General features: G+C 44.0%; 1 protein-coding gene across 1 annotated transcript in view; it reads left to right on the plus strand.

Moving 5' to 3' along the window:
• Nucleotides 1-12,582, plus strand: part of CEP112 (centrosomal protein 112) — a gene marked incomplete at its 5' end in the record, with an annotated part of 177,864 nt that extends 165,282 nt beyond the window's left edge. Inside the window, 3 exons of the mRNA XM_082492412.1 lie at nt 8,233-8,334; nt 10,705-10,769; nt 12,134-12,582. Of these exons, the coding sequence (XP_082348538.1) occupies nt 8,233-8,334; nt 10,705-10,769; nt 12,134-12,137 (171 nt within the window). The 3' untranslated portion in view covers nt 12,138-12,582. The remainder of the gene's footprint in view (nt 1-8,232; nt 8,335-10,704; nt 10,770-12,133) is intronic.
• Between the last annotated feature and the right edge of the window lie 6,291 nt (nt 12,583-18,873).

Raw genomic sequence — 18,873 nt, forward strand, 5'->3', positions numbered from 1 at the left:
ATAGAAGCTGAGCTTCAAGCACAGAAAAACAGATTTGCAGGTGGGATTTGAAAGGAGCTGGAAATCAATGGAGTTGAAAGTTCCCAGGAGCTCCATATGGCAGGAACTGCGGGAGAGAAGGCTCTCGCCAACTGTGCAACTGTCAAAGGGAAAAGAGGTAGATGATGATGATGTACGTGTGGAAGCCAATGATCAAATGTTAGCTTTGGTAATCAGACACGACTGGAAAATACACAAATATATACCTACTTCATAGAACAGAATGATTTATTGGAACGAAGTGGCCAGCTGGAGAAAGACAGTAAAACAAAAACTACAGAACAAATAGTCAAAAGGAAAAAGCAATTTTTTACCAGAAAAGAATAGAAGCATATGCCGGCACGCAGGAATTAGAGGGTATTTTAAAATGTCAGTTTTCTAGCTCTTCGTCTTAAATAGTAGTGAATGAGAAAGAGATCTTTCTTTTAAGAGAGCAGTACATCATTTTAGAACGTCTGTGGTTTGCTTGTATATTATCAATTAAGGGAATTTTGTTCTTTCAGAAGTGTTTAAAGTAGGACTACAAGGGACAGTGATGCTGGTATTTAATGCAGGGAATTTAAAAAAAAAAAAAAAAAGAAGACATGTCAATGCACGGAAGAGCCAGTCGGATGGCAGAAGAGAAGAGCAGAGACAGCTCATCTCCAGTGCGGGCTCTCGGCGATGCATGCTCAATTAGTGAACTGTCCTGTGCTTTTTTTCTAGGTGATGAGGTGCCTGTCTGGAGCTAAAAAGGGCTGAAAAAGGCCAGCTTTGTGGTGATCTTTAACATATAATTTAAATTCTAAAGTATTATTTCGTTTGCAATTTAATCGGCACAAGATGCCACCGATGGGACGTCCACCCAGGAAGCACCGCGGTGGCCGTGTCCCGCACTGCCTGTCCTCCCCCGTGCCCACAGCCGAGCAGACTCTGACCCACCGGGATGCTTTGGAAACTGGGCGGCTGCTTTTCCAGTTCAGATGCTGATTAGATCCTTGTTCTTGAAAGAGGGGAAATGGTAATAGTAAAAGTAACTTCTGATTATCATCTGCAAAGATTTGCTTGTTCACACAGTCGGTGTGAAAATACTGAGCCTCATCCTGCGTGCTGCTGAGCTTCGTCAGCTCTCCCAGTTGTTAGCGAGCACTCAGCACCTCCACGTATCAGACACCGAAACCTTGACGTGCTGAACCACCCCAGGATGGAAAGGATTATGTAGAAGGTGACACGTGCCGGAATGGAAAACTGAAATCCATAAATACATTCCAGTGGTGGTGTTGAAGATGCTTAAAGCTTTATTTCAGACTTAATTATCTTGATAAAGTATCAGGAACCGACAGAGCCAGAAATGAGCACCATGTGTTTCCAGCTGTGGCCCAGCGGTGCTGGTTAGCACTGGGCTGGTTGAGGTTCTGCTCCTCCCGGTCGGGGGATGTGAACCATGGCCGACCCCCCCGCGCCCCGCGCAGGTCAGGGCCCTCCTGCTGCCGTAACGACCGATCCGGCCGATGGAGGGACGGCATCAACGAGAGCTGAAGGAAAACAGCGCTCGGGCACAAAGATGGCATCTGCGATGAGTCGTTTGGAAGGAGGGGACAAGAAATGAGGGATCCTCCAAATCCCAGCTGGAACAATAGCAGAGCCCCGGAGAGGGGGAGGCTGAGAGAACAGCGCGAATTTTCAAGCCACAACATTCCTGGTTGTTCTATGGTGTTGACAGTGAAAGCTTTTATTCCTCTCCAACTTGTGTAATCCCAAGAATGCTGTTCTTGCCATATGCAGCCCACTGGTGTTTTTTTTTTTAAAAAAAAAAAAAAAAGCTTTGCCTGCCTTCCCTTCCTTTGCGGCTATGAATTATATAGACTTGTATTGCTTAACTACAAACAGGATTTTCCAGGTGGGAGATCTTGGTTAAGAAAAGAAAGATATCGAAATACAAGCCACCAAAGTAAGAAGGCTTCTTGGATGCAGGTTGGGGGAAAAAAAAACAACGATGTAGAGCAGAAAGCTCAGTGTGGAGAGAGCGGCCCGGCAGAACTGAAGGTCCCCACGGGTTAGTAAAACAACAAGGCAAAAATGTTTTGGACACTCCGATGGTTTACTAGCTAAAGACAGAAAAACAAAGAGGAAAGCTATGCCACCAATTTATGTTTTATTGAAACTGTCAGAACAGAGGTTCTCCAGCAGTATTTTCTCAGTGGAGAACAACATGGTGTACACTTGACAAAATAACTTGCTCAGCTGATCTTGCTTGGTTACTGTTTTCAGCTGAGCCAAATTGATGCAATTTATAGCGTTCATTACTTTTCTTAAGAACTTGAGAACATTTGTATCAAATTGCATTCTCTTTCTCTAAATCTGGAAGAACCATATTTCAACATACGTTGCATAGTAAGAACAGAAATTCCCACTGGCTGAAATAAGAGAGGATGTGGACTAAAAAGCAGCGGATATTCGTATTTTATTATATTGTGAAAAATGTTCAGGCCTCGTTCTTCACTGAAAAAATGGATACATCACTTGACTCTTCATTAGGAAAAATTGTTGGAGAAGATTTCAAGCTCTAATTAAATGTTCTCTTACGACAGAACCCTGAGAGATCTGAAATGTAAGGAAATTGCAGATTTTGGTAGATTTGGTTCCTCCATTATAGACATTGCCCGGCGTCCCCCGGGCCAGCTGGTGGAGGAAGGGGCACATATAGTCTTGTGGCAGTTTTGTAGGAGCGGAGCTGTGCTCGCTTGGGGATTAGGAGTGCTGAGAAGCAGAGGAGGAGTCACTGCAATTAGAGAGAATGCAAACGAGCTGTGATTAATCATTACTTTGACATTCTTTGGGATGCTGTTTGGTTTTTTGTTGATTGGTTGGGTTTTTTTAATTGGGATGGCATCGTAGTAATTTGTCCTTCGCTTGCCCTTTTCAAAGTGCTTTCAGAAAATTGCTTCGGCAATCTTTGCACCACCTGAATGAAGTCGACCCATGCAATATTATTATTATTATATATTAGGGTGAGACTTCAGTCTGAGATTAAATCATTTGCCTAAGGCTGAAGGCCTTACTTTTACCTTTTTGGTACCCTAACTTGTCCTCAGATTTATTACAGCAGATCTTTCACGTCTTCTTTCAGAGATGTGTATTGCAGAACAGATGCATAACCTTTTTAAAGAGATTTCTCTTTTAAATAGCATTGTAACATACTATTGTTTAAATAATGCAGGAAAGGATTTGGGAGAGACAGGAAACTTTTTCTCATCTGTCTTACTCCCTCTGAAACGTGGAGAAAATTTGATAATAATTATATGATCCTAATTATGCCTTTTGGTCACTATCCTAGTATTTCCTGGCACACGTGGAATTATTATCCTTCACAAATATTATAAACAGGCAGAAATCAAGATAGTAAAAAACCACAACACCTTAATTAAGTGAACTGCCTTTTGATTCTTATCTGACATAAACAAAATATTAGCTTCATGCCCTTCAAAACAAGATTTTTATTTTTTTTTAAAGGAACTTGAACAACTCTTCTATTGTCCCTTCATTTGCTTTGGCAATGTCCACTTCAGAGTTTCTTTTGCATTTTCCTCATGCTCCTCTGGTTCAAATCAAGTAACTTACAATTGGGAGATCTGGAGAAGGTTGTGTTTGGTTTTGGTTTTTTAATTTTTTTTTTTTTAATGAGATGGAGATTTTGCACCAGGGCTGGGGTGTTCTGGATGATAAACTCGGCATCACAGGCCTCTCGGAAGTAAGAAGGGGAGAGCTGGCACTCAGGAAGCCCGAGTAAGATACGGCGTGGTTGTGGCTGTATAGCAAAATATAGAAGAGAAGCAGAATATCCTCTGCTTTGCAGGCCATAAGCACGTGGGCTAAAATGCACCTGGTCATCTTGAAAACACTATATTTCTCCTGGATGTGCCTAAGTTGTTTCTTTCAAAAAGGAAGGAGAGTGAGCCAGCAGTGTGCCCAGGTGGCCAAGAAGGCCAACGGCACCCTGGCCTGTATCAGGAATGGTGTGGTGAGCAGGCCTAGGGAAGCGATCATCCCCCTGTACTCGGCACTGGTGAGGCCCCACCTCGAGTACTGCGTTCGGTTTTGGGCCCCTCACTACGAGAAGGACATTGAGGTGTTGGAGCGTGTCCAGAGAAGGGCAACAGAGCTGGTGAGGGGTCTGGAGGACAAATCTTATGAGGAACGTCTGTTGGAACTGGGGGTGTTCAGCCTGCAGAAGAGGAGGATGAAGGGAGACCTTATCACCCTCTACAGCTCCCTGACAGGAGGGTGCAGAGAAGGAGGGGCTGAGCTCTTCTCCCTGGTGACAAGTGATAGGATGAGAGGAAACGGGTTCAAGTTATGTCAGGAGAGGTTTAGATTGGATATTAGGAAACGTTTTTTCACTGAAAGGGTTATCAAACATTGGAAGAAACTGCCCAGGGAGGGGGTGGATTCACCATCCCTGGAGGTGTTTAAAAAAGGGTAGAGGTGGTACTTGGGGACATGGTTTAGAAGTGGGTTTTGTCAGGGTAGGTTAATGGTTGGACTCGATGATCTTAAAGGTCCCTTCCAACCTCAGCGATTCTATGATTCTATGATTCTATGACTGCAGTGCGGCCATGTGCCGATGGGACTCATCAGTCCTGCGCTCCCTTCTGCTTCTAACCCAGCCCCACAAACGTCTTTCAGAAGCTTTTAGAAATAATGAGTAGCTGCAAAACTGCGTTGTGCCACCTGAAGACTCCTTGAAGTAGTAAAATTGAAACTTGCCTTATGCTACTGAAAAGCGTCGGGCCAGGCCTGACTGCTTGGTTCGGAAAGCTCGGTGTTGGGTATTTCTCTTCTGGGCATCAAAACCAACTTTCATCTCTTTTGAGAATGGTCAATGCCCAACTGTGATGCCCAACTACTCATGGTAGTCTGTGAAATTATAACTTTCCTGCTTTTTGCATCACTTGGTATAACTGTGTGAATATTTGTCTCTCTTTTCTCGTTTATCATGTGACTAAGCGTACATGAGCTACGTGTGGCAACTTCAGGTTTCGGTTGTTTCTACTGACACCAAAGATGATTGATGGTACAACTTTAAACCTCATATGTTAGCCACCAACCTGAATAAACAAAGACCAGTGTGGCAGCTTAATATTAAAAGCTATAAAACCTTCCTGGGGGTTCATGGATTAAATCAACTCACCAAAATGAATTTGAAAAAAAAACCCCACTTTCTCAGGATTGAAGAAAAACGAACACAACAGTAAATGAAATAGAGCTATCCTCATCCAGCAGACTAAAGCCCTCCTGAGGGCTGAAGAATTGCAATTTTAAACATCTCTCAAGAGTGCAAGAGGAGACACAGTATTTGTGGATCCTAGGGAGGCAGCTTGAGGCTATAAAAGAACAAAAAAGCCTTTAAGGCACACACACAAAAAAAATAATCCCTGCAGACATAGCTTTCATTGGTCAAAAAAAAGTGTTAAAAAATAAAACCCTTCCCCCATTGAAATTAGTATACATTAGCACACTATATGTCATTTTTCAGTTGCACTGAATTTTTGCCATGCACTATTTTAATCTCTTGGGTCAATAAACCTTAATAGTCATTTCAGCCAAAAATATCAACATGTTGTTTATCATAACAGCACAGGAAACAGCTGGGATCTTATTTTCATCTTACTGTGATGCAATTGTTGGTGAGCACAGTTGAAAGTAACATATTTTGTCTTAGCAAACAAACAAATGGCAGTTGTATCCCAAAGAACAGTTTTCACTGCAAAAAATGTGCATGTCTTCTCTCTGAAATAGAGTGAGAAATCAGCCCCAAGCAATATTTCAGCTACCAGGGCTTGTTTCTCATTTTCTTTCTCCATTTTCAGCCGAGCCAGTAATATATATCCGTACTTTAAAGCACAGTATGTATTTCTTCCTGATTTTCCAAGAAACACCTTCGGCAAAAGGCAACAATGCCCTTGCTGCTTTGCAGAGTTAATAGCAAACATTAACAGCGTTGTGAAAGCGCGTATTTAGAGGACATTTATAGATTAAACTATTACAGCCAGTGACCTGGTTGAAAGAAGACTGTTGCACAATTAGAACATTCTTATTTCACTCACAGAGCTGTATTAAAATTTCTGTTGCATCGACTTGCAGGGAAACTTGCTTGACTTTCCTCCAGGAAAAATTATTATAAGGGGCTCTTGCTGTGAGCTCGGCACCTGCGGGAGCTGGTGCGAGTCCTGGATGCTCCGTAGGCACGGCTGGGTGGTGGGGTCGTGAGTTATAGCGCAGTCCAGGCTCGGCTCCCGACATCCGCATCGCCGGTAAACGCAGAGCTTGAGCGCGAGTCAGGCCCCTGCCATGGAGTTCCTGTGCTGGTTGGGTCCCAACGTATTGGCAAGGTGATCCATCATCCAGATCCTCTTAATCGTGAAATAGATCTTTTATTATTCAAAATTTAGGAAATAAAAGCATTTTGCTGTTCTAGCTGCCCGTTTCTGCTCCCGTCTCACCAAGAACAAATGTAACATGCTGAATTAACTGAAATGTATGTTCCTGATCTATCAAGGTCCCCACCCAAACGAGTTGTTGGCTCAGAAAATATATATATATATCCTGGCAAAGTACCTATGCATCGCATTGTAAGCCTTTATAGAAATAGTGGCACAAATTTATTGGAGTAACTTTCAAAAACATAAATTTTGATCACTGGCTTATATACAAGCAGAGTTCAAACAAGGTTTCCTGTCTCACCGTTTTTTTTTTTCCATTAGATTTGCATAGTGGCTTCACTTACTTGCAGCTCACAAGGAAAGCCTCTAATTGCCTATTTGCATAGAGATTTGGAGATTTCTTCTGCGTGTTGGAATGACTCATAGAGAGAATTTTCCTAAAGTTTCATCAGATTGTTTTATGCCTTTTGTATTGATAATTGTATTGTGCATAATGCGTATTTTGGCGTGACCTGCTTTTTCCGAAAGATGGTAATTGGCACATCTTGCAGTGAACTTTGTGTTGGGTTCTCACGCGTTTGAGGGTGTGCGCTCCTTGCGAGCTGGGAGCTGGCAGTTATAGCTCGTAGATGTAAGACTGAGGTTTCGATTTGTGGTCGCAATGGAAGATTTCAGCAATTTGGTAACTAAAACAAAATTAGCACAAAATGGCGTTAGCGTGTAAATCATTGGGAAAAAGATTCAATTTGAAAGTTTAAAGATATTTTCTAAGTTAATCTGATATTGATTCCCTTTCATCCTTTATTTACATATTCAGCTGCTAATCCAGAAAAACACCTAAGTACTTGCTTAATTTGAATTAAGCGGTTAATCCTATTGGGAGTTAAGTACAGATGTGAGGCCCTGATTCAGCCAAGTAATTCGGTGTGCGAGCAGTCCTGTGTGACTCGGTGGACGGAGCTGACCCAGACTCTCCGTACTTTTCCTGGGTCAAGATTCGGCAAATACAGCCTCACCGGAGAGATGCAAAGCACGAGCCTTCCAGCTGATCTATCTTCATTTGTCATTGCTTTGTAACTGTACTGTGTGCTCAGCATCTGTTGAATAAGGTTGTGGACTAAAATGTCCTCCTTTAGAAGTAATCATTTTGGTGTGAACATCTGATCTCATAACGTCTAAGATACTCGAACCTATTTGTTGAAAGTCCCATAGCATCAATGAAGTTGAGGAAGACACGAAGTGCAACGAAAAACAGTTGCACAATAAATTAAAAAAAAAAAAAATGCCTATAAAGCACCTAGAAGTTGAGAAATTTTGTAAAAAAAATCTTGGAAAATGGTAATTCACCTTGTCTAAGGCAGTAAGGGGCAAATATCCCTCTACTCACCTGCTTCAGACCCCACCAAAGACAAAAAGGAGATTCTGACTATCAATTTGCAAAGTGTATGTCTGTATAAATGCTCTGTTGAGGCAGAGTTAGCAATGATTATTGCTTCTTCAGACCACGTCCCAACATCACTGTTTCCTTTTCCTCCTCTCCATATATTCTTTATTCTTCTGTTGTTTTTTTTTCTTTTCTTTTCTTCCTCTTTTTTACCGCTTTTGCTCTTTAGAGGGCTTTGCTGATCTTTCTCCTCTCTCTTTCCCTTTCCCTTGATATCCCAATTTTGAGTTTACTTGGACTCCGGTTTAGGCAAAAGAAGCAAAAAAATTACTCTCTGTCTTCCAAGAGCATCCATCTACATATAAATTTCTGTTTGTTCTGTTACAGATTACCCATATACGACAAGAATATGAAACCACACTCAAAGGCCTGATGCCAGCATCTATGAGACAGGAACTTGAAAACACCATTGTATCTTTAAAATCTCAGGTAAATTCCTCTTCTTCAACTTTTTGGACTGGATGAAAACTATCTCTTCTAGACAAGAAATTATGATAATCTAAAATTTGGCCAAAAATACTGAATAAGCCTCAAAACCAAATTATGGCAGGACTCGCACGCTTATGACTCAGCCGCCGTTCACAAGGCTTTTCTCCCCCGGTTTCCTCACCTTGAGAATGACTATATTGTATCTTTTGATCCCAGATTTTGCTTTGGATGGCAACTGAAAGTAGAAATTATGCTGTATTCAGTATTAGGTTGGGTTTTTTTTCTCAACCTCTCATATTTAGCAGACAGTTATCTCTCACCTTCCTTACCCTGTTTCTCCTGAAGGAATCGTTTAAAGGATGCGTGTAAAGGGTGCAGAAGAGAATGAGAAATCATTTTGTTTTCTTTCAGCCTGTATAATAAAGCAAATGGGATATTTCTTTTAAGATAGTAGTCCAAATGATCATTTTCCAATATAAAGAGGCTCTAATAGACTTCTGTAACTGCTTTGTTTTTAACGTCGCAAAATACTAGCTTGTCTAGAATAATATAGAATCAATATTATTTATATGAAATAGGCTATGAAACTGGCTAATTGAAATATCAAAATGTCATTGTAATTAGGGAATTACTAAAGAATTTAAATAGGGAATTACTACTGAATTGAGTGTGTTTCTTGTATGTGGTTCCCACAGAAGTTATTTGATACTGTTCTATTCGGTATATTAGGAGCTGGAAGAAAACAAAATGCCATCGTTGCCTGAACTCACACGGGGGAGGATAAATAGCAATAAAGAGGAGCGATCATAGATGTGGAATAATGGTAATCCAGGGAAAACACTGCCAGGGTTTGCATACGGCCCAGTGCAGGACTGTGCATTTAAGCGGGTTGGGGAGGAGTGGGATCTGTCCTGGGCTGGAGGGAAGAAATGAGAGGGCCACGCTGGTGACTCAGAGCGGCCCACGGGCTCTGGGCAGAGCAAAAGCCCTGAGGACACCGCGTACAAGTTTAGGCTTGATACCAGCACACTCCCTATACCAATTTTCAGGACCGTTTTTCAAGCAATTATGGATCTACAAACTCTCCATTTCTCTGTCTTACGCAATCTCTCTCTATGGAGATGGTTGGGAATTTAATGTATTTGCTTTTTTTCCTTGTTTTTTTCCTTCTTTACAGTGCATAAGCATTTTTTGCTATGCATGAGACACTTTCCCTGGCAAAGTGTGCCTTTAGTGGAAGTAGGACATTTTCATAGGGGAAACTTTCATATTCCTGTGCTGGTAGTGACACAATTTCAACACTATGTTGTAAACACTGCGTACGTATCAGGGGATACCTAATGGAAGTGATGCTCTTCCTCATTCAAATAGTTACGGGAAATAAAGAGTTAAGGAAATCTATTTCTAGTTGATAGTAAACAATTATTTTTAAAGTGTGTTGATTATTAGCACCGTCTGGTAGGAAGCATTACTCTGGAGCGAATACAAGAATACCGCACGTTTTAATGAGTTAAAAAAAAAACCAAAAAGTAGAATCTGATATCCACCTGCAGGGCTTCTGTAAGCAGCAGCAGCATTTCAAAAGAGGAAAAGTAAGTACACACACTAAAACCTGGGTGCTATCCCAGAAATACATAGCTGCTGGCTGTATTTCCAGCGGTACGCTGTCGTCGCAGACCACTCAGTAGCGGGGCTCTTTCTGAAGCACAGGTGTCCTGGGCTTTGAAAATTGTTGAAATTCCTGTTTGAAAACATCAGACAAGAAGGGCAGTGGAATCTCTGCACCTGTCAGGATTATTTAGTGTTGGAGGAGGATGAAGAGGATAGGCTGGGTAAAAGTACTGAGCAGTGATAAAAATAAACAACAACAAAAAAAAAAATACTTGAGGCTTGGGCAACGTTTTCTAAAAACATTGCTAAATATAAAGTACGCTGCCCAACTGTTTGCTCTTGGTGAGTCGTCCGAAAGTGGCCGCAGTACATTAATAAACGTTAATTTTCATGCACTTCAAGAACAGGTGAGTACCTTTATCACGAGAGCAAAAGCGCAGGGAGCAGAGCGGAGGCTTCGTATGGGAGCTGAGAGCGGAACGGGAGCTCCCAGGCCCTCGCGTGACCCACAGGGTACCACCAGCTGAGTTGAAAATCTGTTTTGACTCCATTCCTAAAGGAGTAGATAGCGTGCAGCTGGAGCGGCGCCAGGGAAGCCATGCTAACGATCTTCTGTCAAGTATTAATTCTAGCGTGCAGCTAAAGTGTAATTGCGTTTTATTTAGGCAGGATAGACGCGAAGAACGCCCTTTATGAAATGAGTGCAAATTTATTAATTAGAATTTTGTACCCCATTTTCACGTGGGATGTGTTTTGCAGGTAAATATTCTGCAGAAAAGAGCCTCTGTCCTCCAGGAAGAGCTGAACACATACCATGCCAGAAGGTACGTGATTATCTTTGATCAATTTGTACCGTTTCACACCTGTGGATCCCAGTTATTGAAGTTTTACGGCTTAATTAAAACACTCAAATATGGTTGCAGTTTTGAAAGATCCTTATTTTCAGTAAACAAGCGTCGGAGAATTTTCCCAGTGCTTAGTCAGTACTATTAGAGCAAGATTAGAGAACTCGCAGGTGCATTGCAAGTCTGGGCTTTGCCTCGACGTTCGTGATGAGGCAGTGGCTCGGTGCACAGCTGCGGCGCTGCGGTGATGCCACCTCCTTTTAAGACAGAAAACAATGATGCAATGCATAATATTACAGATCGCATCTTCAAAGTACCGGATCTTCATGAGCCTGAGCTTTTTTTTTTTTTTCCAGACGTTTACACCCTCCAATATAAATTCTGGCAAGGGCTGGGGCAATAAAAAGCCTCGCCGTGCCTTTAGAGTAAGTGATTCACATGGAGAGGTGAGTAAAAGGAAACTTCCTCGGAAAGCCACTCCAGCTCTTTTGTATTTATAGACTTTGATGATGCTTGCGTATCTCACACGAGGCTTTCTGCCAATAACAATGCCTGCTTGTAAAAATAGTGTAGAAGTTTGTAAGATATTTCAACGTTTGTAAAAACGCTGACAGCGTGCAAGTTGTCTGAAAACATTGATCCTAAACTTTTTGTTAATGAAAATTAGCTAAAGCTAATCGGAAACTGAAAATGTCACAGATTCTTGGTAATAAGTGCAGCATAGGTAGCTTTGTTAGATAAATAGAAAGCTGTAGTCTCTAGACTCGCTCCGGTAGCAGCAGTAGCGCTACCAAGGGATGTCTTTCGTCTCAGACTTATTCTGAATTAGTGTCTTCGCGGTTAGGAAAATGGCTGTTGAAAAAGATGCATAATCGCGGGCTATTAGATCAGGCCAGGCCACAAATGACCGAAACGCTGGGGGTGGAAGGAGCCCCAGCCGTGTCCCGCTGGGGGACAGGACAGGGACAGGGACAGCGTGGCACGTTGCAGCTCCTCTCCCGGCCGGGCTGCCACCGCCTTTCCTCGGAGACGGGGAGAAGCTTTTGTGCTGCTTCTCTTCAGGGAAGTTTTCCTCCTGACCAGATCTTTTTTCCAAGACTAAACACGAAACTTTCTGTCAGCATTTACCTGACCCTTATTCACTGCAATAGCGCTTTCCACTGCTTTACGCCCAGGCGTGCTGGTGACCGTAGATGTGATGGAGCTGCTCGGTGGCTCCTCCCCTGCCTGCTCCCCAACACCCGACACAGCACCGCTCACCGCCGTGCACCACAGCCAACCCTGGTTGTGTTTTTATAGTAAAAACAATAAGATGTAGCTAATGAGAATCTCTTCCTTTTCAGGTAGCTGCCGGAGCCGATGGATTTCTTTGACTGCCAAATGGACTACTTTGAATAGGTTTGAAGATTTGGCTCTTGTACATTAAAATGCAAAGATCCGTGGCTGTTTTGTTAGCACATAAAATGTAATGAAGTTCATGAAAACACATCCATCGCTCGTGCCAGCATGTTTTTAGTTGTATCTTCCTTCCAGTATTTTTTTTAATCATTTTATTACAGACTTACGCTTTCGATATACTGTGTGCTTGACTCCGTGCTGAGCTTGCTTACCGAGCAAGTAGAGTTTCCTCTACTAATATTTTTGTTATTACTTCCCAGTACCATTCTTTTCACTTTTATACATGAAGAAAATCCCATTTTCTATTATTATTGTCCCAGATATTTTAACATATTTTGACATTGTTTTGTGTCCATGTGTTCACATAATATTAAAATATTATTATTTTGTACTATTTTGTTTTGACATTCTTGTCCTGCTTGGGCATCTCACTCACCCTAAGTAGCCACGGTGCATACGAGAGTTTTATTCGGCTTTGTCAACTGGGAAAATATGTCATGCTGTGTGTTACGGAAAAATCTTGTAGAAAGAATGAAAACACTGTGACGGTTGGTGAGCCCCTGGCGCAGGGTGCCCCGAGAAGCTGTGGCTGCCCCATCCCTGGAGGTGCTCAAGGCCGGGTTGGACGGGGCTGGGAGCAACCTGGGCTGGGGGGAGGTGGCCCTGCCCAGGGCAGGGGGGTGGAACTGGATGATCTTCAAGGTCCCTTCCAACCCAAACCATTCTGTGATTCTATGATGACAAATGCAGCCACCGTTGCCGGTTAATTGCATATAAATCAATCACTGGGGTTGCGTACGCCGGTCTCAGGGAGTCCTTTGCCACTTACTGATAACAGAGTTATGGGGCATTATTGAAAAAGAGTTGTAACCAATATGGCCTTGATTCTGTGTGAGTGTACGCAGCCTCGCTTGGATGATCCTGGTGAACCTAAGCAGATTCCCGAGGGTTTGCATGATGAGGTTTGAGCAGCGGTGGAAAACTGAAGGACCCGGAGGGGAAGTCCTCCTGGTAGCTGGCTCTGCCTCCCAGGCACAGGGAGGTTTCCTTATCGCTTGGCCATCCCTGAGCCGGAGTGTACATTAGTACATTCGTAATCTGTAAATTTAGATATGCTGAACACAAGAATAGTGCTTTTTTTTTCCCCTAGGCACCATCCTGCCAGCGGCGTTCATATCAAGGCACAGTTAATGGTCTGAGTGCTTGAGATGGGGCCAGAAATTCCTGTCTTCTGAGCCCAGCTGTGGCACTGGCAGCAGCAGCCAGACCCTCCGTATCGCTGCTGACGGGGACGGCCACTTCTCCTCCCTCGCCCCGGTGGCACCAGCACTCAACGTGCCGCGGTCCGGGCAGAATTCGGAGGGTCCTGACCGCTTGAGTGCCGGCGGCTGGACACGGCTGGAGTCCCAGCTCGCCAGCTGCGCTCTTATCTCCGCCTGGTGTGGAGATCAATGAGGAGAGGCTCTGGCGGGCTGGGCTCCATCCACCCCCACCTCCTGGCAGCGCCGGCAGGGAGCTCCGTGCCAACTACGGGCTCCAACTTTGCTGGGCGCTTTGCTGGTTGTCAGTCTGGTCCACGCCTGGGCAGGTTTTCCACCTTCCTTGAATCAACAAGTGATTCTTCTAATTATAGATAAGGGGTTGTCACGGCTCTGATAAGCGAGGAGGTGCCGCGACAGGTGCCGCAAAGCCTCGCCTGGGGCAACGGTGAGTTTTAGTAGGAGGAATTTGTTAGGATGCATTTAGTTAATTGTGGGCAGTAAAATGAACTGTGTTTACTCAGAGAGGTGCGCGGCAGCGGCGGTGGTTGGGCTCTTTGGGAGCAGCGCCGAGAGCTCACGGAGCTGCCGGCTGTGCGCGTTGGGATTTACCCGCTGGATATTGCCCGGTGTCCGATGGCAGACGCTGGGACAGTGAAATCTCTTCTCATGGGTGAAGCAAATGAGGCGGTTTTGATTCTGCTGTTCTGGTTGCGGTTTTGCGTGGTAGCTGGGTGGTTCTCGTGCTTTTGAAAGCAGTAAGGGGGGGTACATCCAGAAAGAAACACACGGACCTTCTTCTAGCTGGTTGAATTCAGGCCTCAGTTTCCTTCTTTTTGATGGAATTGCGTTGCTGATGTCATTGATGATCAAAGAGCAGCTTGAGAAAAGTAGATCTTGGTCAATCTGGGAGTTTTAAAACTCTGGGAAACGCTCTCCAGTGTCAGACAGTGTGAGGACCGTTTTGAAGGTGCTTACAAACCTGATAAGAAATTAAATTCAAGGCTGGTTGGAGTCTCCTTGTAGTTGTTGTTAACATTTCTTTGATCCCTTTTGCAACAAGTAAGAGTCAGAGTCCAAACTGCAGGACTGGCAATGTTTTCCTACATGTTACTTGCTCTCTACCTCTCTCCTCACCCGCTGGGTAAGGAATTGCCGGCTGCCAGTAGTTGGCTTCATTGCCCATAGAACAAGCTCTGGTGGAACCGGCTTGAGGATGGTTACAGCTTTATTTGTCTTTTTGTAATTTTTTTTGTATTTGTACTTTTACTGATTCTTGCTGTGGGAGAGAAGACTGTTTACGTCTATATAAAACCCCACAAGAAAATGGCATCATAACATTTTTCACCGGTATCAAAGGAGGTGACCCTTATCGAGGTGACGCTTTATTTCGGTGCCACTCACAGTTCTTGTGTTTCACGTAACAAATATGCTCATTTCTGGTGCGGCTGGAAGAAAAGGGATACAACCTCCCTCCTTCTCCAGCCCTCTGCTTTCTTCTGCAACAGTGCTTTAATTGTGCTGGTGACAGCAGATACTCCTGTTTCTTGCTCAAATCTCTGCCGACCGTGGGTTCAACCTGAGAAATTATTTTGCTGCACAGAAAAAGATTTTATTGTGGCTAGGAGAAAATATTTGCGATCACTAGAATATCTTATAGTGTTTTATTGAATTCCCTGAAAAACATGCTCAGCTTTGATTCTAACGACGGGCAGTCTTGATAGAGAGGGTATATGAGATCTGATTTATTTTTTTTAATTATCTTAATGCCCTATGAGTGCTTCCCAAATCACAAAATGTACCGGAGGCACCACACTACTAAATTATACTTGGTCTCGTTCTGAGGGTACAAAGGAAAAGTAAGACGTCAGATATTGTATGAAGAAGTTTCAGAACACAAGGTCATTTTAATTCAGACATTTTTTTTCCAAGGAACTATCTTTTCTAAGCTTTGATATTTTGTTCAGAAAGGTCATTTCTTTTAAGCCTTTGTCATTAAAGAAGACTTGTTCTTTAAAGTGCACTATCAAAGAGTGCAGAAATTGCAAGTTACTGAAACTAAAACGCATGATCAATTTTAAGTCTGCCAGCTAAAGCCCACTTAAAATTAGATGTGCTCTGGTACTGGTGGCGTCTTTGATAAAGCCAGTGGAAGATACGCAGTTGGTCAATTCAAACCAAAAAAAAAAAAAAAAGGAAGATAATTAAATAAAACTTTTCCTCCCTAAATTAGAAATTATTTTTTGTGTGTGAAAAAGCATTGAAAGAACTGAATAAGGATCTGATCCTGAAAAAATGTGGAAGAAAGAGTGTGTCTGTGTGCGTGCTGCACTTGGGAGCGGTTTGTAACGCTTTTACATGGCAATTACGCGGCTCTCTCCTGTTCTCTGACATTTGTAGCAATGTAAGCAAGTTAAGCCCCTGGACAAAATACCATTTATTTACATTTGCTACCATGAGATGATTTCTTCTTCACTGCCAGACAAACATGGTAACAGAAAAGAGTGAAGACCTTGTGGTGTGCCTTTGCTTTGCAGCCCCTCATCCCGATGGATCTCTGCTGATCCCACCTGTATCCCATGAACCCAACCGCTGGTTACTGGCTGTGAAGTGCTGTGCTTGCTTCAAGGCCTCCTTGGGAGAAGAGGCGTTTTCTTTCCTGATGGTTCTTCCCATGCTGTTGCCAGCAACGGCGAGCTTAATTTTTGTTTTAACCCCAATATAGGCAATATTCGAGGTAGGAAGTTTGGAAGAGCCTCGGGAAGTTGGGCCCACAGCTTACCTTCCCACAAGGAGGATCTAGAGCTGCAACCTCCTTTGAGCGGCTCTCTAAAACAATTCTATCTGCATGGCTGGGTCCCAAAGCCTGTCTTGTCTCGCGTGCTGCATAAACATATAGCTTAGTGGAAAGTGAGATGTGCGTTATATATGTCAGCACATGTATCAGACTGAGCCTCAGTAGTTAGGACTGAAAACGAGGAAATGTGCGTTTGTAAAATGAGCAAAGTAAAGGCATACTTTGTCTCAGCTGGACAGTTATGTTATAACACAGTATTTTCAACTTCATAATATCTATTCCCCAGATTTATGCTTTAGGAATCTTGTTCTTCTCCCATTTGAAGCCTGATAGCAAAGTTTAATAATGGGCAGATTTAGCCAACATTTCAAAAGAAGGTCGTGGGTCCTGATTCTGCGGTTGTCTTATCACAGCCAAACTAATGCTGACGTTAACTTTGTCCAGCTTTGCCCACAGAAAGGCTTCAAGGAATTTATTACAATTCTGGACCTAGAATCCATAAGAAATCTATCGCTCAGAGTGATCCTGAGCTGAAATGGAGGACTCTGTAATACCACCCTCGTCTCTTCACCGAGCACCAATGCAGTAGCGCTGAGAACTCCTGGAGGGGACAGGACATGGTTTGGCTGACAGTCTGCGTGAGCCGAGAGGTAACACCTACCCCGTAACACACAGTACCGATGCAGTTATCGACTGGTCTCCTTCCCGCTGAACTCCACCATTAGCTGTGGCACAGACTCGGCTGTTTAACACAGCACTGAAGATGCGGCTGGTCGGTCTAGGGCGTTTGTCCACAATGGCCTGTGGATCTGACAGCTGACCACTCTCTTCCAGTGCAAGCGTTTTTACAAAGTCATTCCTCAGAAATCACTCTTTCTCTTTAAATTCCGAGCCTACCTAAATCTCAGTAAGTTTTTTTTACAGTCAGGCTCTCATTCTGCATCTAAGGGTGATGGAAAAACAGACCGAAGAAGGCTAACGACTCCATATGGATTTCATGAACAGTCAGAGCCTGGATGTTTGTAAGGCTGTGTTTAATTGTGCTCAGGAATGATGTTACGTCGTCTGAGACTTATCGACACTTGCTTGTCATCTTCTTGTTTGTTCATCGCTGTTGGATGAGGTCACTGGCTGACTAATTTCGGTATAGGTTTGAATCTAGAATGAAAACTCTGAATGAAAAACTCTGATTTTAATCAGCTCTTCCTCCCCTCTCCCTTATCTTCCCTGGGCTGTCGCAGATGAAATGTCGCTTGTCCCAGGTTCCTGCTGGAGGACAGCGCAGTGGGGCAGCAGAGAGATGGGGAATCGGCACTGGGAGATGGGAGCTGCTCCCGGCTGCGCTGCGCCCCGTCGCTGTGGCAGGGTACCGCAAACAGGGGGTGGTCACAGCCTCTTCTCTGAAAAGGTGCTGAAGCTCACGTTTGTAAAGCTCAGTTGGATGACACCTCAAAGTGCCAGCTCAGCTGCGTACCTAATGGATGCTCACAGACCCTACAGGGTATCCTGAATGCTTTATTTAGTGTCTCCATTTGACCTCGCCAGCAGCCTGACAACACCTCCAGCCCACGAAGCCCGTGCTTTCCTTCCCCCAGTCAGCCGCACCTCCAGGAAAGCGTAGATGCCCCATGGCACTGGCGGTGACCACTGATGGTGTGCTGATGAGTGCTAGCGAGTCCTCCACCAAAGCCGCCCGGCCCACGGCTCCTACTGCCCGAACGAGCCCAGCGTCCTGTTCGGATCAGCAATAGACGTGTTGGCATCGAAACCGCTGTGCAGAAGTTTGCAGGCAGAGGAGGGAAAGACACTTCTATTCCTTTTCCCCATTTGCATCCTTCAGAGAAATTCAGAGCTCAAACAGCAGAGCAGAGCAGAACGGCCGCCGGGTGTGGGTGAAGATGCTTCAGCAAAATGGAGTGAGGAAACTGGAGTTGTATTTCTTCGATCCTCTGCCTAACCCAGCTCTATAGCTTACTTGTGTAAGATTTATGTCTGGCTCAGGGTGCCGACCTTGGACTCAGGGCAACCGGCACGCAGTTTCTTGTCCTGCCACAAATCTGGTAACATTGGGTGTAACATAAAGCTCCGCAGGCATTCCGATACCTGAAACATACTCTTTTCATAAAGTCCAGGCTGGCACTGCATGAAATTTAAATACCTCTCCAAAGCCCGTAGCTGGGGATTTCAGCAAAATGCCGTCGTTGGGGTGCTCTGAGCACCGGAGGGTCTCCCGAGCGCTTCTTCCCAGAGCCCACGGTGCAGTCACGGCACTAAGAACCTGTTTGGCAGATGATTTAGCCACTGGGCATCCAGGCCTCATCCAGGCACGGATCTGGAGCAGAGCAAACATTCAACGACCCCTTTTACCGTTAATTACTGCGCCTAATAGAGCAGAGTATTACAGCTGAAATTGTCAGTGACCTGTGCTGAGGAGATCACGTTTTGTTGGTTTTTCCCTGTTTATAGAGCAGCGTGAGCACTCCAGTTAAAGGTGATTATGGAAAAATTTCTAAAAGTCCTAAAGTTACGTTGCGTATGAATTTGTCCATGCTCCATATATTTCCAATGCAAGTGGAAATAACGCAAAATCAAGTGCTTCACACTTGAAATAATTAGAGGAAGATCTTCC

This window comes from Vanellus vanellus (genome assembly GCF_965231255.1).
Source record: "Vanellus vanellus genome assembly, chromosome: 17".
Lineage (NCBI taxonomy): Eukaryota > Metazoa > Chordata > Aves > Charadriiformes > Charadriidae > Vanellus > Vanellus vanellus.